This window comes from Corvus hawaiiensis, chromosome 16 (assembly GCF_020740725.1).
Source record: "Corvus hawaiiensis isolate bCorHaw1 chromosome 16, bCorHaw1.pri.cur, whole genome shotgun sequence".
In the NCBI taxonomy this organism is placed as follows: Eukaryota; Metazoa; Chordata; class Aves; order Passeriformes; family Corvidae; genus Corvus; species Corvus hawaiiensis.
Window position 1 is genome coordinate 7,390,862 of NC_063228.1, and position 27,517 is coordinate 7,418,378.

At 51.7% G+C, this 27,517-nt stretch overlaps 2 protein-coding genes across 3 annotated transcripts; one reads left to right on the top strand and one right to left on the bottom strand.

Annotated features, from left to right (window-relative positions):
- The first annotated feature begins 643 nt into the window (after window positions 1–643).
- Window positions 644–11,651, top strand: SSTR5 (somatostatin receptor 5). 2 transcript variants are annotated; one of them, XM_048321299.1, is made up of 2 exons: window positions 644–1,093; window positions 8,334–11,651. In XM_048321299.1, exon 2 carries the CDS (start codon window positions 8,392–8,394, stop codon window positions 9,502–9,504), a length of 1,113 nt encoding a protein of 370 aa, XP_048177256.1. In that variant the 5' UTR covers window positions 644–1,093; window positions 8,334–8,391; the 3' UTR covers window positions 9,505–11,651. The 2 variants fall into 2 exon arrangements, with proteins under 2 accessions (XP_048177256.1, XP_048177255.1); XM_048321298.1 differs by lacking the exon at window positions 644–1,093 and adding an exon at window positions 1,441–1,652.
- Window positions 11,652–18,362: 6,711 nt separating this feature from the next.
- C1QTNF8 (C1q and TNF related 8) lies at window positions 18,363–26,175 on the bottom strand. The gene is made up of 3 exons (XM_048321330.1): window positions 25,669–26,175; window positions 21,378–21,606; window positions 18,363–20,384 (listed from the first exon to the last, which is right to left on the bottom strand). Exons 2-3 carry the CDS (start codon window positions 21,592–21,594, stop codon window positions 19,837–19,839), a joined length of 765 nt encoding a protein of 254 aa, XP_048177287.1. The 5' UTR covers window positions 21,595–21,606; window positions 25,669–26,175; the 3' UTR covers window positions 18,363–19,836.
- Window positions 26,176–27,517: the final 1,342 nt, after the last annotated feature.

The following is a 27,517-nucleotide window of genomic DNA, read 5'->3' on the forward strand; positions in this document are numbered from 1 at the left end:
CCCAAAAAATAAGGGTAATTCCTTAAATGAGCCCCACTTGGCTTCAAGTTGCCATTCCCAGCGGGACCATTGCTCGGGAATAAATTGTGGGCATCTTCTGGGCGTGTTGGCAGAGCAGGTGATCCGAACCTCCTCTCCTGTGCTGTTTATCATGCCCAACTCTATTTTTATCGGCTGACTCTACCCATTGTCATGGCGAGAGCAGGCTGGAGTCTCGCTCGCATTTAGCAACCCATGCCCATAAATACATCAGCAGATTGAATTCCAGGCTGACATGCCAGCAGCAGCTCTGCCTCGCTGGTTTTTTTCCGCCCTGCGTTCACACGTCTGACTCAAATTGAAAAGCCTCGACAGAGGATTAAGATCATATCCACTATTACCAGCGCCACGCTCTGTGCATGCTGATGAGGAGGGGCTGCCGCGGGGAGCCCTGAGCTGCTCTGAGCCCCCCGCTCTGCCCAGAAATGAGGGAGAAAAGCACTTCGGGTGGCGCTGGGATTGATGTTTGAATATGTCACAGCACAGGGAGGGTGCGAGGAGGAGGGGGCAGAACTCTGCCTCGCTTTTATCCCACTTGTTGCATTGCAAAATACTCAGAATCCCAAATATTTCAGCCCCTTCCCACCCAGCAGCATCCCAGGGAGTTCGGGAGGGAATGAATCCGAGTTCTCCTCGCAGCCGGGATTTTCAGCCCTGCATCCTTCCACCAGGGAGCGATTTTAGGGCCTGACTCGGAGCTAGCTGGAGGAAAACCTCTCCACATGGGATCCCGTTCTCCAGGGAGAGGCGGGATGCGACCTTGGCACTAGGGCTCCCCTTCTGCTCTGGGACAGGGGCGTGAAATTCAAGCCCCGGAGGTGTCAGAGACCTCCCGCTGCCCCCGAAGGAGCCCGCGGGCTCGGGTGCGGCGTTTGGGGGGTCGGGAGGGTCCGCGGGAGGCTTTGAAAGGACTTCACGGGGCTGGACCGGAGCTGGAGCAGGGGGGAAATGTGGCTCTTCCCCCTCCGGCCCCTCCCGGGAGCGGAGCGCGGACCCCGCTCCTGGCGGGGCTCAACCCCCGGGCCGGGCAGCGCTGCGGGAGCGGCACAGCCGGGTAAGGGCAGCCCGGAGCCGGGGAGGGGGGGAATGGGATGGGGGAACAGGGATGGGAAGGGGACAGAGGCATGGGGAGACGGGCAGCGACGTGGGGAGCGGGACACAGGGATAGGGAGTGGGGTATAGGGCTGGGGAGGGGGACACAGGCATGGGAAGGGGGAACAGGGATCGGGAGTGGGGCAGAGGCATGAGGAGAGGGGCAGAGGCATGAGGAGAGGGGCAGAGACGTGGGAAGAGGGCAGAGACGTGGGGAGGGGGGCACAGGGATGGGAAAGGCGGAACAGAGGACGCGGGGAGGGGGTACAGCCACGGGGAGGCGGGCAGAGCCTCCCTGCGCAGCGCTCCCGCTGCCCGCAGCGGCGGCTCCAGGGCTCCAGCCCGAGTTCCCGAGCAGGGGGCGGCCCCAGGGCTGCGGCACCCCCGGCCCCTCCGAGCCCGGTCCCTCCTCCCGGGGGAGCGGCCGCGGCCCCCGCCCGCAGCCTGAGGGACGCGGCCAGCGCGGGGTGCGCTCCCGGGGAGGCTCCTGCTCCAGCGGGAGAGCAGCCCTGGAGCCGCAGGTAACCATGGCCGGGAGCCGGGAACTGCGAGCCGGGATGCGGGAACTGGAGGAGGATGGGGACGGGGCAGGCGGGGGTTTCGCAAAGCGCACCCCGCGGTTGGGGGCTCGCTGGGGTGAAGGGGGCAGCGGAGTCATCGGTCCCGCTTGTGGACACCCCGAATTTGCCCTTCTGAGGGAGGTTTCGGTGCTGGGAAAAGGAGTGACGCCGTCCCGGTGTGGGGGTGGCGAGGGGGGACCCTCTGGGCAGTGAGGTGACCCCTCCTGGCTAGAGGGATGGCGAGGAGGGACGGTCTGGGCAGTAAAGTGACCAATCCTGGTGTGGGAGTGCCCGGGAGGGTCCCTCTGGGCAGCGGGGTGACCCCTCCTGGCTGGGGGGTGCCCGGGAGGGACCCCCGGCCGGGGGGACGATGCTGCGTTTGAGGCAGGAGCAGCCTGAGCGCGGCTACGGAGCTCGAAAGGGACGCGAGAGGCACCGGCGGGACGGACCTGCGGGCACAGCCCGGGGGCCGCTGCCACCCTGGGGATGTGACAGAGCCCTGGATGTGCCCAGCCGGGTGGGAAAGGGCACAGGGAGCCCGGAGGGATCAGAGCTCCGCGCTGGATGCCCCTCTGGGATAACACACGGCAGGGAATGCAGGGATGGGATGTGCTCCAGGGGGGTCAGCGAGCAGAGGATGCCGAGGTCAAGGTGACATCCTGGGGGTCAGGGTGGATCTGGGCTGGGCTGGGAGCAGCTCTGGCAGCTTCCTGCAGCTCCCTGCAGCTCCCAGCGCCGGGCACAGCCTGTTCCCTGTTCCCAGGGCCCAGAGCTTGGCGTGGAAGAGCGGGGAAAGAACGACCTGGCTCGGGTGGTTTGGGCTCAACGAGAGACTTTTTGTGGTTCTGGGGAGGAGGAGACCTCCGGGTTAAACTCCACAGCCGCTTCCAGGGTGCTGGGACCAGCCTGGGAGCGCTGTGTGAGAAATCGCAGCTCCTGGGGACGCTGTCACCAGGGCTTCGTGGCTGCAGTGGAGCTGCTCTGCTGGAGAGGGATGGATCCGAGCCGGAGAGCCCAAACCTTGGAATTTTCCCCTCGAGGCTCCACTTCTGGAGCTGCTGCACTTCTTGGAGCGAGAGGAGCTGTTCCTGAGCTCCTTCCCAATGTGGGGCTCTCCCTGAGCCGGAGGGAGCCGGGAGTGTTCCCGCTCTCCCTCAGCCTGGGAGCAGCCACAGCCGGAATTAGCGCTCCTCCTCTGCTCTGGCAAATCCCTGAAATCACGGGATGTCCCTGGATTGCACAGGGGAAGGTCGGGAAAGAAACCTTTGGGGAAAACCCGCTGGGTTTGGGGATGTGCTGGGGCTGGAGCGGGATTTGGGAGCTCCAGCCCAGCCCCGCTGCCCGGTGGGAGCGCAGAGATGGAGCTCCACAGCTTCCTCTGCCTGGAGCTGCTTAAATCCGGGAGCAAACCCATCTTAAATCCGGGAGCAAACCCAGTTTAAATCCGGGACCAAACCCACCTTAAATCTGGGAGCAAACCCAGCTCAAATCCGGGAGCAAAACCAGCTTAAATCCGGGACCAAACCCACCTTAAATCTGGGAGCAAATCCAGTTTAAACCTGGGACCAAACCCCGCAGCGTTTGCTTTGCACGAGTGTTTGTGTGGCAGGACCAGCTCAGCCCGAGTGAGTAATCCCTGAGCACAACAGAGTCTGAAACGTGTTTGGAGAGGAAAAAAAAGGATTCAGCAGATATTTGGCCAAAGAAAATACGATTTCTCAAGATTTTTTTAGGGGTAGAAGTGGGAAGAAGTTGTTGAACTTGGAATTCAGGTGATCAGCGCTCAGTCCCAATTCAGGGAGTCGGAACAGAGGAACAATTTAATGTGGCAAAGTTTTGTTTTCAGCAAAGAAAAATCCATAATTGGGATTTTCGGGGTGCCAAACGCCCCCTGAGAAGCAGCAAAGGCAGACTTGAACAAGGAGAAAGCTCCTTTTGGGGAGAATCTGAGCTGATTCCTTCGGTTTTTCTAACTCCAGGTGGTGGGATAGGGTTGGGAATGGGAAAACCGAGGTGTCCGTGTTGTGTGGGAGCTGCTGGAGTGGTAAAGAACATTTTGTAGCTCAGGAGTTGCAGCAGCTCTCAGGGTGATGCTGCATTTCCCTGCTGCTCCCACCGAGCTTTCCCTGGATTTTTATGTTATTCCAGAGCTGCTCGGCCAGGTCTCCCCAACTTCCACACCACCACTCTCCCTCCTCTCCCTCTCCTGCCTGCTCCAGCCACACAAATCCAAGGAATGAGGCCCCACGGGCCCTCTGGGAAGCAGCAGCTGATGGACACTGGGCTCCAAAAGGGAAAATTTACTAAAAACCCAGGAATTTATTGCAGGCAAATCCACGGGATGGGAAAACCCCACGAAGTTCTACCGTGGGGAGACAATTCCTGGAGAGTTCTCCCGCTGCTTTTCCTCCCGAGACTGTTTGAAAAGCCTGGGGTGTGTTATCCCTAATTATCCTGCGCCGGGAAGCAGCGATCTGCCATCCTGGTGCTGTAATTCCAGTCCCAGCAATTATCGTGGATGCTGCAGGAGAGAGGGATGACGATTCCAGAGACAAACAGGCAGCGGGATCCAACCTGGCCTCAGGAAATCAGGTTTCCTCCGGCAATTCCTGCCCCGCTCTCACGCAATCCTCTCCCTGGAATTATTTGTCCTTTCCTGCCGCGACCAGAGGCAGGAAAAATTTCAGCCTTGATCTGTCTGGGCATTTTTAATTTCAAATTAAAGGTTTTAATTCCAATTTTAAACGTTTGTTTTTCCTCAGGTTGGGATGATTTTTCAGTTCCTGTTAATCGCTGGGTTTTTTCCCTCAGGTTTATTTAGGACTTCTCACAAATGTTAAATTCTGACACCATAACACCTCCGCTATTTATTCCCGAATTTTTTGGGGGGAGGCAGGCACAGAGTTACGTTCAGCTGCTGTGGATGCTGATTTTTTCCAGGATGCTGCTCTGTTAAAACTTGGAATTCTGTCAGGGATTATTCCAGTTTCAAGCAGAAAGCCCAGAATTTATGGACAATCCCAGGGCGGGGGCTCGGAGATCAAAGGGGGGAAAAAACTGGATGAGAGGAAAATCCCCTGGAGGTGCGTCCTTGATTAATCCCTTAGTTAAGAACACCAAACAAAGGTCTGAGGGATCAATCAGCGCGTCTTAATTACCTTTAATTATTACTTTTAATCACCCTTTGTGGAGGTTCGGGGTCGTTCGCTGCTGTGGTGACAAAAGGAGCTGAGGCCAAATCGAGCTGGTGAGGGACGAATTGTCACCTGGATAGGGGGAAAAATTCCCTGTGCTCGTCCAAGGCAGCCAGGAAAACATGGATTTGCAGCTGGTCAGGGGTTTTTTGTTGTTTCCTGGACAAATCCCAGAATCCTGGTGGCTGCAGGGCAAAGGCTGAGGGAAGAAAACATGGAATGGGGATCTGGGCTCGGTTTGCAGATCTGGGGGACTTTAGGGCATCGAATCCTGGGAATGGGGAACGTTGAGATGGTGTAAATTCTTTCCTGGTGCTGAAACCGGCAGGGAAGAGACAGAAGGTTTTGCATCAGAGCCACAGGAAATGGATTTCCCCTCAGGAAATGCACTGGAACATCCCTGGAATTGTCCACATCCAGGTTGGATGGGGTTTGGAGCACCCTGGGACCGGGGAAGGTGCCCCTGCCCATGGATCAGCTTTGAGGTCCCTTCCAACCCAAACCATTCTGGGATTCTGGGATTCCCTTCTCAATCTGCTCGGTATGACAGGGAATATTGTACAGTTCATCCCATGGGACAAAAATCCTGAGGGGAAAGGTGAATATTCCCACAAACCCAAGGGAAGAGCCCCAAAATCCGAGGGGACAAAGTGTCCCTGACTCCAGGGAAAGTCTGGCACAGCTGCTGCTGCTGAAGGAGCCTGGAAGTTCCTCTCCGTGGAAAACACACCCAAGTCCTTCATGAAAAACCTCTGGAATGCCAATGGATGGCTGGGAGAGCCCAAGGCCCTTTGGAAACAGGGATTTGGGGCTGGAGGATTTCTCCAGGGGGAGAAGAAATTGGAAGTATCCAAAGAAAAGAGCTGCTCTTCCCAAGGCCGGAACTCTGAAGGCGGTGGAAGGAACAGGACTGAAGTCATTGTGTAATTCCCACAGCGCCTGAATCCAAGGAAATGTGGGAAAAGGCACCTTGGCAAAGGTGTCCTTTCCCACTTTTAAGAGGATGAGCCACACATGACTGCCCCTCCTGACCTTCCCTGCTGAGTTCCAGCCCTGCTCCTTTCCATGTGCTCCAATTTTTTGCAGGCTCAGAGGGAAAATTGGGTTTTTGGGCCCAGCCTGGATGTGCCGAGTTTGTCCAGGCTGCTCGTGGGGAGAAGAACATTCCCAATCCCAGCAGCATCCCGGATACGAGTTCATAAACACTGACTGCCCCATCCCATGTATTTTTCCTTCCTGTTCTTCCCTCCAATGATCCCAGCTGGGGCACAGCAGGAAAATGGGAACTTCCAGAGCCCTCCCAGCCGGGAATGAGGCGCTGCTTTGCCTTCTCCCAGATTTCTCCCATAAATAACCCGAGGATTTTCAAATGAGTGGCAGAGCAGGATTTAAAATTCCAATTCTTATCCAGAACTGGAGTTTTCCTTTAGTATTTTATCCAAGCACTGACCCACTCCTGTGTAATTTAAAAGGAGCATGGTCTTGGCTGAGCAGAGGGATTTTGGGATTTGCAAGGATGCTTCCTTAGCTGCAACACCTCAACCCCAAATAAAACAACAGCGTTTTCAGCTCCTCCTGCCCCATCCTCATCCCCATCTCCCAGTATCTGCTGGAGCTCCGGCAGCTCCCTCTGCTCTCCCTGCCATCCCTGCATTCCCGATTTCCCATCTCTGCCCAGCCACGTGAGACACCTACTCCCCATCTGCACATTCCCACGGCACATTTGTGATTCCTCCCAGGAGCTGCCGGGACTCCTCCTCTCCCCCAGGTTTTCTCACCCCAGGAGAAAGCCCAGCCACCAACGAAGGTGGCTTTGGATTGCTGCTGGAGACAAGGAGTTTTTCCAGCACCGTGGGCTGGCTGTTTGTGATTCCACATCCAAACCCCCGGATTATTACGGGAATCTGATCGTCAGGTGATGGGAGTGAAAATTCCTGAGCATTTCTTCCACCTTCACTGGGGTTTGTTGTGGGACTTGATGGAGACCTTGCTGCTTGAAATCTCCCCTTTTTCAGAGGTGATGTTTCCAAGTTCCTCCAGGAAAATGCTCGATAAACACCTCCTTTGAACCACACTCCGACAAAAATATGGAAAAAGATTCCTGGGAATCAAGCACGCCACAGGAAAGGGATGTTGCAAATTCTCCACCTCTTTCAGAATGGTTGTTCGAATTTATTCCAGCTCCAGATCTGTTCAGGTCTCTGGGAGCTGCCCACTGCAGCTTGGATTTCCTGCAGGAAAAATGGATTTTTGGGATAAAAAACAGTTCGGGGTGAGAGGAGAAGATGCAGGAACACAAAAAATAGTCTTGAGAGATACAAAAAAAAGGAGTTTATTCCTTCCCATGTCTGTGAAAACATCCTGACCCCTGGGAGAGTGTCTTCACCCATGCTCCTTTCCATCTTGGAATTTTTTCCAAGGGTTTTCCATTGTTCTGGAGGGTTTTATTTCCTCACCTATTCACTGATGTTCCCTGAGGTTCTCCATTGGTTGTGCCAGGCAGCCTAAAAAGTGGGATTTAAATCCAGGTCTGCCACTCATTTTAACATCCTGAGTTGTGTCAAATCTCGGAATATTCATGGGGGAATTCCAGGAGAAGCCAAAGCAGTGCCTCATTCCCGGCCAGGAGGGGTTTGGAAGATCCCATTTTCCTGCTGTGCCCCAGCTGGGATCATTGAAGGAAAGAGCAGGAAGGAAAAGTGGGTTTATGGAAAAGGGAGACCTGGGAATCAGCACAGTGGACATTCCTGGAAAAACCAGGAATTGTCTTTGGCTCTGATTCCAAAAGCACCTGGAGTTTGGATGGAGCGAGGTGGGATTGAGTCACCCTGGAGTCCCCCAGGTCCCCATGACCAAGCGACAGCAGAGCTGCCCCAAACTGGGATTTAAAGAGCTCAATACTGAGGGAAGGCACTGCTCTGATCCGGGTGTGCTGCTCAGAGTCCTCCAAAACGATATTCCAACAATTTCTGTATCGGATTTTAGATGGAAAATCAGGGGCCTTCTGGATTTCGTGGAATCCCAGAATGGTTTGGGTTGGAAGGGACCTTAAAGCCCATTCCATTCCAACCCCAACACCTTTCCCTATCCCAGGTTGCTCCAAGCCCTGTCCAGCCTGGCCTTGGGCATTCCCAGGGATGGGGCAGCCACAGCTGCTCTGGGAATTCCAGTTCAGAGCCTCTCCAACCTCAGGGGAAAAATCCTTCACAGTTACAGCCAGCCCTGGATCCTGTCACGATGAAACAGAGCCCGGGATGTGCTGGGATGAACACTGGGATTCTCCCATTGTGCAATTCCTTTGCTTGGGAATTGATCCCATCCCTCTCCCTGGCTGAATAATTCCAACCCAAATGCTGAACAGAAGAGAAAATGGAAGTGATTGTAAAAATCCGCTTTGAATTCCATCTTCCTTTCTCTCTTTTCCTTCCTTTTTTAATTTTCCTTCTAGGAACAAGATGCCCGTGAAGTTTAATCTCTCCTAAGAGGAAAACCACCGAGAAAAAATTATGGATCCTTTGTACTTCTCCAGCACGTTTAGCATGGAAGCTGCTGCCGGCGAGGTGAACTCCTCCCTGCTGCCCAACGTGACGGAGAACGGGACAACCCCGGAGCAGCCCCCGTTCCAATATATCCACAAGGTGCTCATTCCCATCTGTTACCTGCTGGTGTGCGCCGTGGGGCTGAGCGGGAACGCCCTGGTCATCTACGTGGTGCTGCGCCACGCCAAGATGAAAACGGTCACCAACATCTACATCCTGAACCTGGCCGTGGCCGACGTGCTCTTCATGCTGGGCCTGCCCTTCCTGGCCACCCAAAACGCCATCTCCTACTGGCCCTTCGGCTCCTTCCTCTGCCGCCTGGTGATGACGGTGGACGGCATCAACCAGTTCACCAGCATCTTCTGCCTGACGGTGATGAGCATGGATCGCTACCTGGCCGTGGTGCACCCCATCAAGTCCACCAAGTGGAGACGCCCCAGGGTGGCCAAGCTCATCAGTGCCACCGTCTGGACCTTCTCCTTCTTGGTGGTTCTCCCAGTGATCATCTTCTCGGACGTGCAGGAGGACTTCCAGACGTGCAACATGAACTGGCCGGAGCCGGTCAACGTCTGGTCGGCGGCGTTCATCATCTACACCTCGGTGCTGGGCTTCTTTGGCCCTTTGCTGGTCATCTGCCTGTGCTACCTGCTGATCGTGGTCAAGGTCAAGTCCTCGGGGATCCGCGTGGGCTCCACGCGGCGCCGCAGGTCGGAGCGGAAGGTCACCAGGATGGTGGTGATCATCGTGGTGGTCTTCGTGTTCTGCTGGCTCCCGTTCTACACCATGAACATCGTCAACCTGATCCTCATCCTGCCCGCTGACCCCGTCCTGGAGGGGCTCTACTTCTTCATGGTGGTGCTGTCCTACGCCAACAGCTGCGCCAACCCCATCCTCTACGGCTTCCTCTCTGACAACTTCAAGCAGAGTTTCCAGAAGGTTCTCTGCCTCCGGAAGGGCGACGGAGCAGAGGATGGCGACCCCGTGGAGCACAGGCAGGAGAACAGCAGCCGCCTGCAGGAGTCCATGCTGACCCAGAGGAACGCGGAGTTCAACGGGCACATGCAGACCAGCAAGGTCTGAGGGCACGGCCTGGCACTGCAGAGTCCCGCTGGAGGACTTGGGGACTTCAAGGAGAGCTCTATTTGTGGCAAAGGGAAAATGAGGAGCCCCACAAGCTCCAAGAAATGTACACAGAGGGCTCTTCCCTGCTTTTCCCAGCTGGAAGTGCCAAGCTCTTGTGGTGTCCTGCTGGATCAGATGTTTGTGACCACTTTGGGTCCTCTAGGGAACGATTTTCAGGCTTTGCACCCCTCTAGTGATGCAAACCAATGCTAAGCCAGCTCTAACTCCCTTGTTAAGCTGGGTTTAAGGCTGCTTTGCACAGCTGGGATCAGCTCTGAGCAGCAAACAGCTCAGCCGGGATCTCTGGGATTCTTCAAGGGGATTTCTTAAAGGAAAATGAGATTTCTTCAGAGTTTCATGCAAAAACGCCCCGGCACTGCACTGGAAATGGGTTCTGATGTGCTGGGTGGTGCCTTGGCTGTGTTTCCCTGTCCTTAACCCATTGCAGGGAGCCAGAGCAGGCAGGAATCCTGCAAACACGGCCAGAAAGGATTGAAGGAAACAAGATTAGGAGAACATTTTGGAAAGGAATCGACGTGCCCATAACATTGCCACCTTCCCACCCCATAAACTGCAGTGTAACCCCGCTGGTACGATGTCCGGGGGGATGATTACGGGCTCCTGGGGAGGTCTGGTGCCAATTCCTTGGTTCTGAGTGTAAGTCTGGACTCAAAACTGTATTTCCAGAACTTAAACTCTGCTCAAGCCCCTCCTGACCGGTGCAGTTGCCAGGGCGGTGTTTGGGCCTCGATCCTGGAGGTTTTTTCCAACTTTAATGGTTCTGTCATTCCATTTATTCTGCTGGATGTGCCACTCACATTCCCAAACCCAGGAACTCCCGGGATACACCGACACATGAGCACAGGATGTATCCTGGGTTGGACCACGCGTAATTTACTCCCAGGTTTCTCCCAGTAGCAGGCAGTGCCCGCCTGCTCTCCACCACATTCCAAATCCCAGCACAGCCAGATTTAAATGATTAATTAATACAATATCCATTATTCCTGGAATTATCTGGCTCTTCCAGGTATAAATCAACCTCTGATCCGTTCCCGAATAACTGGGGCAGCCTTTCTGTCACCTCTGCCCTCTCCAGTCGATTTTCCAGAGGTTCTTTCCCATGGACAGAATTAGAAAATCCCATTTTAGCTCCCAGCTCCTTTTGGTAGTGGCTGGAAAAATTCATATTCCCACACAGGGAGGTGCCCATGGTGCCCTGCAGAGCACAGGGATGCAGAATTCCAGCTGCTGGATTTGTCTGATCCTCTGGAGCAGCTGAGCTCTAAAGACAGGGAAAATTAATGGAGAACGGAAAATTAATGAGGAAGATTAGTGGAAAATTAATGGAAAATTAAAGAGGAAAGCTGGAGTTGGATTTGATGATCCCTGTGAGTCCCTTCCCACTCAGGATATTCCATGATTTTTCAGCCTGAGGTGTTTTGGATTCACAGGGACCTGCTGTTACTTCATCCCAAAAATCAAAGCCCCTTCCCAGAGGACCTCACACCTTTGGAAATTCAACAACACATGGAGACAAATAAACCCCAAACCCAAAGACAACCAAAAACTTCCTCAGGAAAAACACACCCCAAAAAATTGGAAAACGCTCACAAAATCCGGTGAAAATTGGAATAAGTGAAGTATCAATGATTTCTGAGTAATCCCAAATTTGCCTTCCAGGGAAAAATTAAGATTCCTTTCAAACCTATCCAAGGGGGAGCTAAAGAGGAAAAACTCCCGAGTTTTTAGGCCACATTAATTTGGGGCAGTGCCAGGAGACTCCACCAAGCCCTGCTAAATTGGGGATGCTCTGTTCCCCTTTCTGGGATTTTAGGACCTGCTGGAAAGAAAATCCAACCGATTTTATGGCAAGGTCCTTTAGAAACACGGAATCGTGCTGATGAGGGAGATTTTAGCTCAGCCTGGGAGAGATTTGTGCACAGAGAAATTTCTCTGTGCTTTTCCCAGTCAGGACTGGGATAATTAGTGTTGTGTGGAATTTCCATGGATCATCCAGCCTGGTTTTAGCCTGGTCCTACAGAGATTTTGCCTTCGCTTCCCTCTGTTCAACCATTCCGGACAAATTAAACATTGAATGAACCAAACTCTGTTTTATTAATATTTTCTGAGTCCTAAAAAGTCTTTTTTCCCCCAGTTTCTTCTACTGGGAACTCTGAGGTCATGGAAAGCCTCCTCAGCAGAACTGTCCCCTGGGAGATGCAGAGGGATCAGCCCCCCAGGAATATCCCTGGAATCCTGGATTTACTCCCACCTCCAGACTGAACCAAGTGGAGCAAACCAGTGCTGATCCCAGGGTCAAATCCAATTTCCAGTCCATTTCCAGCCAATCCCACATTTTTTCCATCACCTGTTAGATGCTGTGCCCACGAGTGATGATCAGAAGGACTCGAGGGATGCTGGAAAGCAAAAATCCATCTCCTGATCCATCTTTCTCCCTTGATTTCCAAGGAAATTGCTCTTGCTGAAGCACTGGAAATGAACTCCTTGCAAGCAACAATGGCCCCAGGAAGCAGAAAAGCACCAAAATCTTGGAATTTCTGCCTAATTCTCCTCTTGACTCACAGCAGGACTTGGCTCCTGGTAATTTTCCATAAGAAAACCCTTTGGAATTGAGTGCAGCACATCCCCAGGAGACTGGGAAAAGCTTTCCCATGAAATGGATTTGTTTTCCAATTCCCAACGAATCCAACCTAATTTTATTTACTGGGCAAACAGCAGCGGCCACGCTCCAGGGGATGAAAAAATGTTGGATTTTAGATGGAATTCTGATGTGGCAAACACATTCCATTTAATGCAATGCATTCCCATCAAAACTGGGGAATTCCTGAGGAGGGGAGGACTCCAAACGGGCCTGGATTCTCTGGGATGAGGAGCTGGGCTTGGTTTGGGGACCTCCAGATCTGGGTGCAGTTCCTCATTTGAACTTTTCCATTTGGTTTGGTGTAAGCTGGGCTCTGATTCCCTCAGTTTTCCACCTAAAATGATCCCTCCTGGGAGCTGCAGAACGGGAAATGGCTGGAAAGCTCAAGGCTGGGGCAGGAACACCTTGGGAAGGAAAAGGATTTTAATAAAAGCATGGATTTATGGGAAGGAGTAAAACCCTGGCATTTCTCGGGCAGAGCAAAGAGCATTTGTCCCCTCCTTCCGTGGAATTTCATCAAATCCATGGAATTAACCAAGGGAAGTTTGCTCTGGAGGGAACAGACCCCAGAAAAGAGGTGGATAAACCTGGGCTTTGTTTCCCACACACCCCACACCGACCCCACCTCTCTTCCCTCACTACCCCTGGGTCAGGATTGGGATCCCAATTCCCAGAAACCAGATTTTCCAGCCAGCCCCTCCAACATTCCCATCGGTAATGCTGCAATCCATCAGATTTAAGGAGCAAATTTAGGAAAACTCTCAATGCTTCAATTCCCAGGAAAATTCCCTTTCCAGGCAACAGCCCCCTGGGGAATTCGGTGCCACGGGAATGCTGCTTTGGAGGAGCTCTTTTCCCGGCCTAGGGAATTTTTTCCTGGGAGCAGCTCCTGCAGATCATCTCTCCCAGTGCCACACAGCCTTTGCTCCACAGGATTCCCTCCCCATCCCAAAAAATCCTTCCTCAGGCCCGAGCTGTGCCTTTGGAAGCTCCACTGGCTTTTCCTTGTATCCCAAACGCCGTTCCTGGGTTTTTCCTGGCAGCTTGGCAGTGGAATTCTGAGGAGCCAGCTGAGCTGACAGCATCCCTGCACACATTCCATCAAAACATGTCATCCTTCCACAAAGACTGACAAATTCCAGGGAAAATCTGTCCTCCCAGCCAGCCCTTCCCGGGAAGCTCCAGACAGCAGCGACACTCCCCAGATCCATGGGGTTTTTCACACATTCCAACCCCAATCCCTCAGCCCCAGGGATTGAGTGACATTTTTAATACCTCGACAGACAATCCTTCCGAATTCCAGCTTATTCAGCTTTTCCTTTGATTCATCCAAGGATTCCAAACGTTGGCTCTGCTCTGCCGAAGAAAAAACCACCCACGGGAAGATCATGGAATGTTTGCCCGGTGCCCACCCGACCTTCGGGAGGTGGAAAAATCAATTGGATAAAATAAAAAAAAAATAAAATAATCAATTTTTGGTTTTCTGGTTAAAGCTCCAGCTATGAATATTCAATGAGATCCATGGAATAAAGGGAATTCCAACTGCTGGATACCAAAGGGCTTTGCTGAAAGATGTGTGGAAAAATCCACCGAGCAACCTTTGGGATACAGGAGCAGCTTCCTTCAGGGATTCACTTTTTATTCCATGAAAACCAGGGTTTAACTGAGGGGCGAAAGGCATGGATTCAGTTTGAAAAGTGGCATTAGGAGAGAGCAATTCCAAAGGGCAGGTTCCAGGTGGGTATGTCCAAGGTATCGGGATCCATGGGCTTCACTGGGCACTTCCTGGGTTTCAGCAGGGTCACCTGGAATCCTCTGGCTTTGGGATCTCTCCTGGCTGCCCTCCGAGGGAGGGAAAACCCAGGAATGTGCCTGAACTGCGGAGTTTATCCTGGGATCCATGGATTGATGTTGGAGTAAGAGCAGGGCAGGGATGGAATTTTTGCAGCTTCCCTCTTTAACTCCCAGTTAAACCCGGCTCTCTGTTCCCTGAGGTTCCAGGGATGGGATTATCCCTGGAATCCAAACATTCCCCGTGACACGAAGTCCCGGCCCAGCCTTGATCCATCAGCAGCATCCTTAAAACCCCCAAATCCCTGCTTCCAGTGTCTCCCCCTGCTCCTTGGAACTGCAGCCAAGGCAGGAGCTGCTGGTTTTATTCCTGTGATTTATTCCCAGCCTCTCGGTCACCTGGAATGCCTCAGCTGCTCGCCTTACCCCGCTCCCGGTTTTCCTGCACCGTTCATTCCTGCCCGTTTGGGTGTTGTTTGGATAACTCCATGGAAATCTAGCACTGTTGCCATGGGCTGGGCGACGCTCCGGGGTTTCTGTGTTCCCTCTCCCTTTCCCCCTGCAATCCTGTAACACTTAATCCTCCCTATCTGCCCATCATTCCCTGGAAAGTCACGGAAGGTGAATCTGTCTCTGCTGGCTCCCTTCTCTTGAGCCTTTAAGCCCTGGATCCCGTTCCTGACCACGAGCCGGGAGTTATCCCAAATACTGGATGTATCCTATTCTCTCAGCCTGGGTTGAATCCGCTGTGCTTTTTCCAACAGGGGCACTGGAAAAGCAGCAGCCCTTGGAAAAAGTTGGGAATGAACAATCCTGGCCTGCAGGGATGGGAGATAATTCCTTCTGGATTTGACCCTGGATGCAAACACAGCCCAGCCCTGGAAGTGCAGTGACCTGGGAATTATCAGGGAAGAGTTTTCCCTTCATTTTCCACGGTTCACCTCTCCCTCTGCCAGGTGGATTGGGGTTTATAATCCTGGTGCATCCCTCTTGGATGGGAGGGCCGAGATTGCAGCCACCACTGCTCCAGAGGATCCCTGGTTTATATTCCAGAGGGAGATCTGGGGCCTGTGCTCCCCCTGCTCCAGGGGTGAATCCCGCTGTGGTTTTCTCTGGAGAATCTGGGGGGAAAAAATGGATAAAAACCCCTCCCAAGGCCTCGAGGAATTGATGCTCTCCTGGCTTTTCCCAGCAAAACAAAGAATCATGGAATCATGGAATGGCTTGGATTGGGAGTGACCTTAAAGATCTTCCCATTCCAACCCCCGCCATGGGCAGGGACAAATTCCACTATCCCAGGTTGCTCCAGGCTCTGGCCTTGGACACTTCCAGGGATGGGGCAGCAATCCTGGGCACAATTCCTGCTTCCAGGAGGGACAACAGAGCCAGGGAGACAAATCCCATCCACCATTCCTGCTTCCAAGGGCCAGGCAGCACCGGAGGAGGAACCTGGCTCGGGAGCCGTGGTGACAGCAGCTCCCCCGGGCAGGGTAATTAATTAATTATGCATTCCCAGAATTAATTAGAGCATCGTGTTTGCATCCCTGTCCCGTTTTTCCACAGATCCCAGCCCCATATGCCGGGTGCCAGACAGGGCTGGCAGCCCTGCATCCCACACTTGGAATGATTTTATTTCCTGTCGTGCCTGTGCCTGGCTCCTGACAGGAATCAGAGGCCTTTCCATGGAATTATTTCGTGGCGCTCCATGGTGGTTGGATTTTTCCAGCAAAATTTCAGGGAGGGAAAAGCAGTTCCGTGGATTTCTGACCCTCTAAAAACCTGGAGCTGGGCAGGGTCACACAGACAGAGCCAGGAAACGGGAATGGAGGGTTCGGCATCCCGGGAATCACGGGATCATTGAGGTCAGAAAAGATCTCTGACATCACTGACTCCATCCCTGTCTTTTCAATCCGGGAGAAATTTGGGATTCTGCTTTAAGAGGGATGAAATCACAGAAAAACAGGGAAAAATGAGCAGGTGGAGAAATTGTTTTGGATTCTTCCTTGCATGGAAACAGGGAGATGATTCCCGTGCGATTCCCTGGGGATTCACAGGCTCTGTGCTGGCTTTTGGATCAGCAAATCCCAAAATCCAGTGGCAATTCCTCACTTTCCTGCACATGGAATTTCACTCCTGAAATGGCCTTTGAGGCAGGAGATTGCAGCATTCCAGCCAGGAGCCAGCAGAGAGAGATTTGCTCCCAGCACGATCCAGGGAGGAAACAATTCCTTGGAGAGTTGGCTTTAATGTGATTTTCCCTGGAAATAGCATTAGGCTGTCATTCCCAATGTCTGGCAGGAATTGTTGGGTTCCCAAATCCTCTGCGGCAGCTTCTGGCTGCAATACAAATGCAGCTGTGGAGGAAACATCCACTGCCTTGGGAATAGGGAAGCAAATCCCTCCTCATCCCAGGGATCCAGCTCATCCTCCCTGTTTGCCCATTCCCAGAGGGAATCATGCTCTGCCCACATCCCTGCCATGGCCAAATCCAGCCCTTCAAAGACACAAATCCAGAGTTTTCCCCACAGGAAAATCCTGCCCCATCAGAATCCCAGGGATTTTTACCGAAGACCTGGGAGAAAACAGGGAATCTCCCAAAATGAAGCAAGGAAAAGGTGCTGAGGGCAGGGAGCACACATGGATTTGGCCTTTCCAGGTGCTGCTGCCTGGATCTTGCCAGGAAAAATAAAACCAGTCTGGAAAATCGGGAGGAGAACGAGGAAGCCCCAGGATTTCCAGGAACAGAGCATGGAGCAAGAACAGGGAATGCCCCAAATGCGTCCCGCCTCTCATCCTGGGGGAGGACGGAGATTCCCAGCCTGTCCTGCCTTTGGGAATTGCCATTCCCAGCCTGCAGGGAGGGTGTGGAAGCACAACCAGCACAGGCCAAAGTCTCCATGGAGCCTTTTAGCCGGGATTGCTCCCTGGAAAGCTTGGAAGCGCTTTCTGTTTGTTTTCCCACTTTCCCCTCCCATCTCCTGCATTTTCTCCGGTGCTTCCAATCCTTGGGAGCGAATAGATCCTTCCTGGAGTCATTAAATCCCATTGCACTCATCCAAAGGCAATCCATTAGCCTGATTTGTTGCCTGGTTTCCTTATCGGCCTCGATGTTATCTCCCTGTTCCCCGTTGTAAATCCAAAGTTTCCTTATGGAGAGGAAGGAAAGAGTTTGCCCAAGGCACAGGCGACTGTTGTTCTTCCCGAGAAAAATCCATCCAGAGGGATGAAACCGCACCCAAACAGGCTTTTTATTCCCAAAACAGGCTGGGAGAAGATGGGAATGAGGGCTCAGGGCATTCCCAGGATAGAGGGATCTGAACACCACAAACACAGCAGGGAATTTCCCTAAAATTCATTCAAGTTGGATTTTAGGAGAATTTCCTTCCCAAAAGGGTGGCCAGGCCTGGGAAAGGGATTTCAAATGTGGCAGTGGGAATACTGTGGACATCCAGCTTTCAGATATTCCAATTTTTCCCAAAAACCTCAGCAGGCTGAGACTGCCAGTGGTTTCTGTGCCATTGGGGATAATTTGGATCCTGTGGGATCCTGTGGAAAGGTCGTTGTGCCCCTGGAATTGCTGTGGATTTAACGATTTCCCTGCTCCTGGCACTGGGATGAGTCATGAGGGCTCTGAAATCCGAATGTTTCCCTTGGAGATGTGTTTATTTGGGGATAAAAATGATGGATTTTTGCTGCTTCCCAGGAGAAAGGGACTTCTCCAGAATTCCATGGATTGAGCATGTTCTGGGGATGGTTTTCCCAGCCCAGCTGGAGCAGGGAAGTTTTAATTGGAATTATAGCCAGTGCAGCAAAGGGGAGATGGGAATGAGCCAAAACAGTGGGAAAACTGCTGGATCTGTGAGGAATGAGGAATTCCAAACCACCTCAGCCTGGGAATGCTCCTGCTCCACCACAGAGCCCCTGCCAGCAGCACATCCAGCTGGGAATTCATTTTCCAGCCTAGGGATGGGACAGGGAGGATTTAGAAGCAGAAAAAGGAGGGAAAAAAGGATTTGGAGCTCTCCAATGTGGCTTAGAAAATGGGAATTTCCCAGGGTTCCTTTTCAGGATGCAGGTTGAAGGATGCAGGAACACGCTCGGGGTTTCAAGGCTTAGGATCCATTTTCATTGGGAATTTTCTACTTCAAAGTCCCTATTTTCAGGGAAATTGGGAGATCTTGAAGATTTGGGATTGATTTAGAGGAGAAGAGTTGGTGTCAGCTTCCTTTTGGGAATCCTTTGGATTAAAGGAACTCAAATTGTCTCCAGAGACTTTTCCAGGTTCAGTGTGGTGCTCCTAGCCAGGGAATGTGGAAAAGCTTATGGAAAAACTTATGGAAAAGAGAGAAACAACTCCAGGAACTCGAAGCAAAATCTTTATTTCAGCTACTTTTCCCAAAGCTGGGGGAGGTGAGGTCCAAGGAAGCATTTTCCTGGAAGAATTTCCCTGGATCCTTTGTACAAATGGCTTAGGAAGCAAACGAGAGACTGGGAGAAAGGGAAAGAAGGAATGGGATAAAATGATAGGGTTTTGCTGCATGCACCACTATCCCATCCATAATTTTTTAGGAAAAAACCCCAAATCCATAAAAATCACTGCTTGAAGAAAAGCTCCTTTTCCTTTCCAGTTTGTCCTTCATTTTCCAGAAATGATGATGCTCCAAGATGGAAATTTCCGGGAAATAAAAAACCCCAAATCCCTAAAAATTAAAAAAAAATATCCTTTTTCTTTCCAGTTTTTCCACTGTTTTCCCAAAATGATGGAGCTCCAAAATGGTAATTTCCAGACAGGAACACAGCCTGAAATCCTGGCTTGGCAAACTCCAAATTCCCACCATTTCATTAAATTGGGAAGCACATTCCCAGCCAGCTTGGATGTTCTTATGGGAAGTTTTTCTCTGGTTGTACTGAGCCCTGTTTCCCTGGAAAAGCTTTCCCAAATCCATGTGCTGTTGTTCCTCTAATTCCACCATTCTGCTGGAATAATGGGATATGCCACAGAATGGAACAGAACCGGAATCTGGGATTCGTTCCTGTGCCAAATCTTGATTTTCACACCAAATCTCCTGCCTGAGAGGAGCCATCCTGGTGCTGCCGGGGGCTGGGGCTCCAATTAGCCAAGATTTTTGCAGGAATAACGACATTCCTTAATTAGCACCTGGATAACCGCTCTGCTCCTTAGGGATAATTATATTATCCTCATAAAAATCTAATTATTACAATTCCTTGTCTAAAGCACAGCAAAGAAGTGGAATTTCGGCTTCCAGCTGGGCCAACTCTTCTGGAGTGTTCCTGAGGGGCCACAGAGAGTGTTGGAAAACTTCTGGAATTCTTTAGCCGCTTGGAACAGTCGTCTCCATCCACACACGCATGGAAAACAACACTTCCAGGGATGCAGCCATCCCAAAAGGAATGGGAGACGCAGAGAAAGAAGGGAAATTTCTGCTGTCAATTGGACCAATTGTCCAGGAATGTTCCTGGGAGTCTGTACAGGGAGCTGGGAAGCTTCTGGAATTCTTGTGCAGTGGGAACAGTCCCCTCCATCCACACAGGGGTGGAAAACAACACTTCCAAGGGCTACAAATATTCCAAAGGGGACAGGAGATGCAGAGCAAAGTGAAGTTTTTGCTGCCAACTTGTCAACTCTTCAGGGATGTTCCTGAGGGTCTTTACAGGGAGCTGGGAACCTTCTGGAATTCTTGTGCAGCTTGGATCCACACAGATGTGGAAAAACAACTCTTCCAGGGCTGCACCCATTCCAAAAGGAATTAGAGATGCACTTCTAGAGGGAAGACGCTGCTGGACGGCCCAAAGCTTGCCCTGGAGTTGAGGAGCTCCTACTCCAGGGCGGGTTTGATCAGATGCCCGTTGAAGATGACGTAAACATCGGACTCCTCGCTGTAAATGGCGTTTTCCCGCTCCCTCTTGAACATCCTGATCCAAACCTCCTCCCCTTCCTGCAGATCCAGCATCAGGCTCTGGCTCTGCATGATGCTCCTGTCGCTGGGCTGGGCGTACAGGATGGCCACGGCCTGCTCGTTCCTCATCAGGTGCACGTAGGTCTCCTTGAAATTCCAGGTGTGCACGTTGAGGCTGAAGTAGTAAATCCCTGGAATGTAGCAGAAGAACTTCCCGGAGAACATGTTGAAGTGTTGGTAGAGGTTGACGAATTCCATGTCGAAGGTGACGTGCTGGAAGTAGTCGGAGCTGTGCAGTGGCTTCCGGCGGCCCACGGAGAAGGCGGCGAAGAGCTGCTTGCAGGAGTGGCCTTGGGGGCCGGGCTGGCCCTTCTGCCCCTTCCGGCCACTCAATCCACGTAATCCTCGCTCTCCCGCCTTCCCAGCTGCTCCAGGGAATCCCTTCTCTCCCATCTCGCCCTTCTCACCTGGGAAGGTGAAGGAAAAGTGTGTCAAACACGAGCACGGGAAGCACAGATTCCAGGAATATCCTGGAGACAGCCAGCGGAGGAGCTGCTGGAGCGTTGTTTCCCCAAGCTGGGAATACTGGTCAGACATCAGCACCTTCCCCATTCCCAGAAGGATTAACCTGGGAATACTGGTCAGACATCAGCACCTTCCCAGTTCCCACAAGGATTAACCTGGGAATACTGGTCAGACATCAGCACCTTCCCAGTTCCCACAAGGATTAACCTGGGAATACTGGTCAGACATCAGCACCTTCCCAGTTCCCACAAGGATTAACTTTGGGGTACATTTGGGCACCACCACATTTTGGGCACCCCTTGGCCTTTGTTTGGGTACATTTTGGGCACAACCATGTTTTGGGCACATTTGGGTATGACAACATTTTGGGCACCCCTTGACCTAGTTTTGGGCACCCCTTGATCTTGTTTGGGCACTTTGGGGAATTTTGGGACCCACCATATTTTGCGGACCTGTTAATTTTGTTTTGGGCACATTTGGGTACAACCACATTTGGGTCACCCCTCGACCTTGTTTTGGCAGTTTTGGGCACATTTGGGCACCCCTTGACCTTGTTTTGGGAACATTTGGGCACGACAACATTTTGGGCACCCCTTGACCTTGTTTTGGGAACATTTGGGCACGGAAACACTCTGGGGACCCCTTAACCTCATTTTGGGCAAATTTGGGCACGGCAGCTTTTTGGGCACCCCTTGGCCTTGTTTTGGGCACTTCGGGGCACATTTGGGCACAGCCATATTTTGGGCACCCCTTGACCTTGTTTTGGCACTTTTGGGCACATTTTGGGCACCCCTTGGCCTTGTTTTGGGCACTTTTGGGCACAGCAACTTTTTGGGCACCCCTTGATGTTGTTTTGGGCACATTTTGGGCATCCCTTGCCCTTGTCCTGGGCTGAATTTTGCTGCAGGAAAGGACCGAGGAAGAGCCGCACCCACCTTTGAGGATGGTGATGTCTATGGTGGGCTGGATTTTGGGCACGGAATATTCGGGATCCCCGCTCATCCTGGTGGATCTTTGGGAGATGATGGACACGGGCTGCTCCGAAGGCCCGCAGCACCTCACGCACGACAGGCGCCGCCTGGGCAGCGCCTTCTCCGGCTGGGATGCGGCATTCCCGGCGGAAAGCAGGAGCAGCAGGATCACAACCCTCATCCTCGGGAGCAGCTGGAGCGGGAAAGGGAACACAAACCATTAATGGGATGATCCCAATCAGGGCCACCTGGCGAGTGCTTTCCTTGGGGTTAATTATTAACGGATCCTGGAGTGACACCGGGAGACTCCGGGTGGGACTGATGCCCCTCGGAGCGCCGGGAAAGGCAATCCCTGGCTGGAATTAGCAGCGACAGCTGCCAAGAGACATCAGGTCAACAAAAGAATGGGAAAAAAAAATCCCAAGCCAAACAAAACCTGCTGGGAGCAGAAGCTCCGCTGGACAAGTCAGCTGCTCTTGGAACACCCCCTACGGAAAATTTCAGGGGAAAAGACAAAAGTGTTACTCTGTTGGTTTGTTGGTGCCCCAGCATCCCAAAAAATTCAAAATTCAAGGTAAAATATGGAATTTTATTCAAATGTCGAGCTGGAAACTGATTTTTTTGGGGAGGAAAAGCCTGGAAGAAAACCGAAACAAAAAGAAATCCAAAGTGTTTCTCTCCCAAAATGTTCTCCTACAGCTGCTTGCTGGTGACTTCTTTCCATGGTTTCTCCATTCCCATCTTCTCCTCTGATCGGAATTCCTGTGTGTATTTTCCAGTTTGATTTTCCAATGCGTGGAATGGAAATCCAAAGAGTTGCACCAAACTAGGACAAAGCGGGATTTGCTCGGCACAAAACCTGGGTTTGTGCATCCTTTGTTTTATTTTCATCTGCTCCTGGTGAGCTCCAAAGGTTCTGGATATCCAAAGGTTCTGGATACTGGGAGAAATCCAGGGAGAAAATGCCTCAGGTGGGGAAAATTGAGGAATTTTCTCTGATTCCTCACTGACCTGTTCCTAGGGAAAGACTGGAGCTGATTTTGGGAGAAACCCAGGAAGAAAATTCCTCTTGTTTTCACCTGTTCCTAAGGAGGGATTGGAGCAGATTCTGGGAGAAATCCAGGGAAAAAAATGCCTCTGATGGGGAAAATAGAGGAATTTTTGCTGGCTCCTCATTGACTTGTTCCTAGGGAAAACTGGAACTGATACTGGGAGAAATCCAGGGAGAAAATGCCTTTTTTCCCCTGCATCTGAGGCATTTTTTTCCCTGGATTTCTCCCAGAATCAGCTCTAATCTTTCCCTAGGAACAGGTCAGTGAGGAGCCAGAGAAAATTCCTCTTCTTTTCACCTCTTCCGAAGGAAAGATTGGAGCTGATTTGGGAGAAATCCAGGGAGAAGATGCCTTAGATGGGGAAAATAGAGGAATTTTCTCTGGCTCCTCACTGACCCGTTCCTAGGGAAGGACGGCACCTGGAGATTGGACACTCATTCCCATTCCATGTGTAATTAGTGTCATTCCACCGATTGCACTGGTGCCTCATCCAGGACAGATTTCTTGGATCGATGCCCTTGTGGATCTTCTCCAAAGTCCAATTAGTGAGATGGACTCGGACTGACCCCGGGATGGGAATGGCTCCTCTTCCAGCAGCTGGAATTCCTGGAATAGGTTGGGAAGGGGGTGCTGGATGGCCTGGATTTCAGAAGCCATTCCATGGACACCCCGAGGGAGGGAAGGAGGGAGAACATCCAGCCTTGGAGCTGCGTCCCTGGGAACAAAATGAGCCAGAGGGGAAAATAAGGAGGAAAAACCCGTCAGCAGCGGGATTGGAGCAGCATTCCCGGGAAATGTTTTCTTCCCATTCTTCCCTGCTCCAGAAGTGTCAGTCACACCTTTCCAGCTTCCTGGAAATCCAAGAAATCCTTATTAGCAGGAAAACAATGACTTCCCTTCCGAGAGCAAGGAATGTTCTTTCCTGAAGTCCGTCAGAACTGGAAATACCTTTGGATTTCTAATTGTGCCTCATTCCAACAGCAGCTGGAGGAGGGATCAATCCCCCTTTTCCATCAGGGTTCAGGGCTTGAATTCCATGTCATTAAACCCTTTCTCATTTCCATTAATTTTTTAAGCCATCTTTGTGCTTCCAACTGGGAATGGAAATACAGGAAGGTGAAATGGGGAAAAAGTCCTAAAAACCAGCCCAGGATGGACCTGATGGTCCTGGAGGGCTTTTCCAACCTCCAGAATTCTGGGATTCCCTGAACCATGCTCGGAATTCCTGCTGATATTTTCCTTCCTGTTATTCCTAGGGCTTCACTTGGAAAAGGAATCCATGAGTATCCTCCCTTAAAATTCATGGAAAACACCAGGCACTGCCCCTTTAAATTCGGGACAAAACTGGATTAAAACCCCACATTAAACCCCAAACCTTTCCGGTGCCGCAGAGATGGAAAACTCACGGATGTGCCGGCCCCGAGCCTCGGCACCATTCCAGACATGGAAAATATTCCAGTTCTGCCTTTTTGACCTTTTGTCTTCTCTCCAGCGTCAAGCTCCTCACGGCTCCGGAGCTCCTTGGATCGGGAGCGGCGGGAAGCGAGGCATCCGCAGGGCTGGGTTTGTCCGGACACCGCGCTTCCTCTTGGAAAGGATTTTTCCGGGATTTGTTTGATTTGCTTCCCCAGGAGGATCTAAAATTTCGTAGTGGGCAGCTCCTTGTGGAAAAGCCCAAAACACCAGAGGAGTTTTCCAAGGAAAATGCTGCCGGATTCCAGTGCCGAGCTCCGGCAGCTCTTGTCCGACAAAACATCCCGGAGATCCTTCGGGAGCCGACTCCAGGAGTTTGTCTGCAGCTGAAGGGATTGGAGAACTCCCAGGCAGGAATATTTGCATCCCAAAAAGGAAGTGCTATAGGAATTCCCAGTGCCGGTCGTGGTTTGAGGATGAGCGATGTCCGTGTCCGGGGTGTTTATACAACCCCGGGGTGCTGGAGAAGAGGGGCTGGGAGTGCTGCTGGAGCTGTGAGAGAGGCAGGAATGGAGGGAAAACCGGGATCCAGCCATGGAGAGATCCAGGAATGGAGCAGCATCTGGATTTGCAGTGCCTGGGTGAATATTTTTCTGGGAATTTGCAGCTTCTTTCCCAATTATCCGGTTTATTTTTTGTTTTCTGGTGCTTTTTTAGCCCGGGCCTGTTTCCAATGGGGGTGATTCCCTGAATTCTTCTGTCCTGGGAGGAACCATCCCTGAGCAGCAGCCTCTGGGGCACTCACCTGCTCTCTCCAGCTGGGAATTCATCAGGAATGGGAAGAGACGAGGTTCCCAAGGAAATATCCCTGCACAGCTGAGGGATTGGATGGATTGACACAATTCCATGGAGGTGCTGTGGGAGGAGAGGCTGCATGGAAACACTCCCGTGCACCTGGATTCCTGCATATTCCCGAGCTTCCATCCTGCCCTGGGACAGGGAGCAGGAGGACGTTCGTGATTCCCAAGGGAACAGCTCTTCCCTGTCTCCTTCCCCGTGTCCCTGCCCGCACCTCTGACTCCTGCAGTGTCCTGGAATTGTCCCTGCTCCAGGCTGGGCGGCTCCCTGGCAGAATTCCCGGCTCCCGAGCCAGCCCAGGCTGTGATTCAGCAGGAATTACAGTAAAAGTCATTCCCAGGGCAGCTCCTCCCGCAGGACAAATCCCCCTGATGGAAGCGGCCGGCACCGATCCCTCCTTCACCCTTCCCGATGGAAAGGCAGCTTTCCCGGGATTTGTCAGCGCTGGGAGAAGTGAAGGAGTGGGGCTTGTCCCTGCAGAAGGTCCCGGCTGGGCTTTTCCCACCGGGATGCGGTGCCTGGATCCCGCCCGGCCACGCTTCCATCCCAATCCCATCCCAAAGCCCGCTCCGGAGCGAGCAGCACATTCCCAAGGGCTGGAGAAGCACAATTCCCTGAAAGTTTCCACTTTCCTGCGGAGACTCCAGGAAATGGCTCTTTCCTGCCCCGTCTCCCGCAGCCACATCGGATCCATCCCCATCCCGCTGGGAGCAGCATCCCGCGGGGAAAAAGCTCCGGCCTGGAGTGTCCAGGGTGGATAACGGGATAGGGAATTTGAACCGGAACAAATGAAAGCCAGCTCAGCACTGAGCTGGCACTTCCAGAGCCCCTCATTCCTGCCTTTCCCAAGGAATCTGCTCAGCAGGGTGGGAATGCTGCGTTCCTGCAGCAAAAGGGGATTTGATCCCTTTATCCCGATCCCTGTAACTCACCTCGTCCCGCAGAATCCCTGGATCTTCCTTCCCTTGCTATTCCTCAGCTGCTGCTTCAGTTCTCCGGGCAGGCTGCAGCTTCCGTGCTGGGATCCAAGAGAAACACGGAAAGTCAGGCTGGATCCTTAGGAAACCTTGGCAAAAGGAATTTTTTCCCTCGTTTCTTTGCTTGCACCAACTTGTGCTGGGCTCTGGCGCCTTTGTCCCGCTCCGGTTTCCTCGGGATTCGCTGCCAATCTGGAATTCTGCAGGGCCTCTCCCAGGGATGGAAATAAAACCCAAAAAAGTTTGGGATAAAAAAAAAAAAAGAAAGGATGACAAAAACTCCACCACAGAACCCAAAACCACATCCAGGGCTCCCGCCAAGAGGAAAAGTGCTGGGATCACATGGAAAGAATTTCTCTTTGGGAGCTTTCAGCATCTTTTTAAGCGGGAGAAAGGGAAAAAAGGAAATAAACGAAGCCACAATAAAATCTCTGGGATTTGTGCATGAGCTGGAAAAGCGGGAATGGCTTTAGGCTGAAAGAGGGGAGATCTAGATGGGATTTTGGGAAGGAATTCCTTCCTGGGAGGGTGGGGAGGGGCTGGGATGGAATTCCCAGAGCAGCTGTGGCTGCGCCATCCCTGGGAGTGTCCCAGGCCGGGCTGGATGGGGTTTGGAGCACCCTGGGACAGTGGGAAGTGTCCCTGCCCATGGAACTGGACGAGCTGTAAGGTCCCTCCCCACCCAACCCATTCCAGGATTCCATGATTTTCGTGCCTGCACTTCCTCACCCTCAGTCACTTCCTTGGAAAAAGCACTTTGGGGATTTATTTAAGGTCACTTTGGGCTCTGAATTTATTTTTCCCATTCCTTTTCCGTCTCCTGTTTCCGACTGCTTCCCATTAATTGCAGAAGGCAGTGGAAGATCCGGGTATCCCATGGCAGCTCCAGCACCATTCCTTCAGGAGGGACAGAAAGATGTTTCTGTCTTGGGGGAATCTTGGGAACGATTGGAATCTTGGGAACAGCAGGAGGGAAAGGGGAATTCTGCCCTCTCTGTGCCCTTTCCCATCCCAGGTGCTTTAAATATTCCCTTCCCTGGAGTTCTCCTGACCCAGCCGAGCAGGGACACACGAGGTGCTCTCAGAAATTCCCGTTCTGCCCCAATTTCCAGTGCTCCCAGTGCTCCCAGTGCTCCCAGTGCTCCCCACAGCTCGGAGCCCTGGAGCAGAGGCGGGGCTGCTCCCATGGAAAAGGTGACCCAGCTTTGGCAGAGCTTTTCCAAATAAAAGCAGGAAAACAACCTTGAAATCCGTGGGTGGTGCTGGGATAAACGAGGGGAAAAAATCCTTGGCGGATGATTTGAGTTGGGAATGGTTTGGAATTGGTGGAGTTGAAAGAGCAGGGGATGATTTTTTTAATTAAAGAAGGTTTTTTAAAGAGAAATAAATTAAAAAATGGAAAAGAAAGAAATCTTTTTATGAAGAAAAGAGTTTTATAAAGAAAATGTTTTTTTATAAAGAAAAGGTTGTTCTTAATGGAAATCTTTTAATTTAAAAATTCATAAAATTTAATTCCAACACCCTGAGTGCCGAGGAGAGGGATTATGGGATGTCGGGTAAAGTGAAATAGTTTTATAAATAAATTATTTTTATGAAGAAAATCGTTTTAGAAAGGAAATGGCTTTCTTAATGGAAATATTTTTATTAAAAAAATTAATAATGTTTAATTTTTAATCCAGAAAATCTCCATCCCAAGTGACAGGAAGAGAAATTATGGGATGCCGGAGTGAAGGGAAATATTTTTATCAATATAATCTTTTTATAAAGAAAAGTTTTCTAAAGAAAATGGTTTTATTAATGGAAA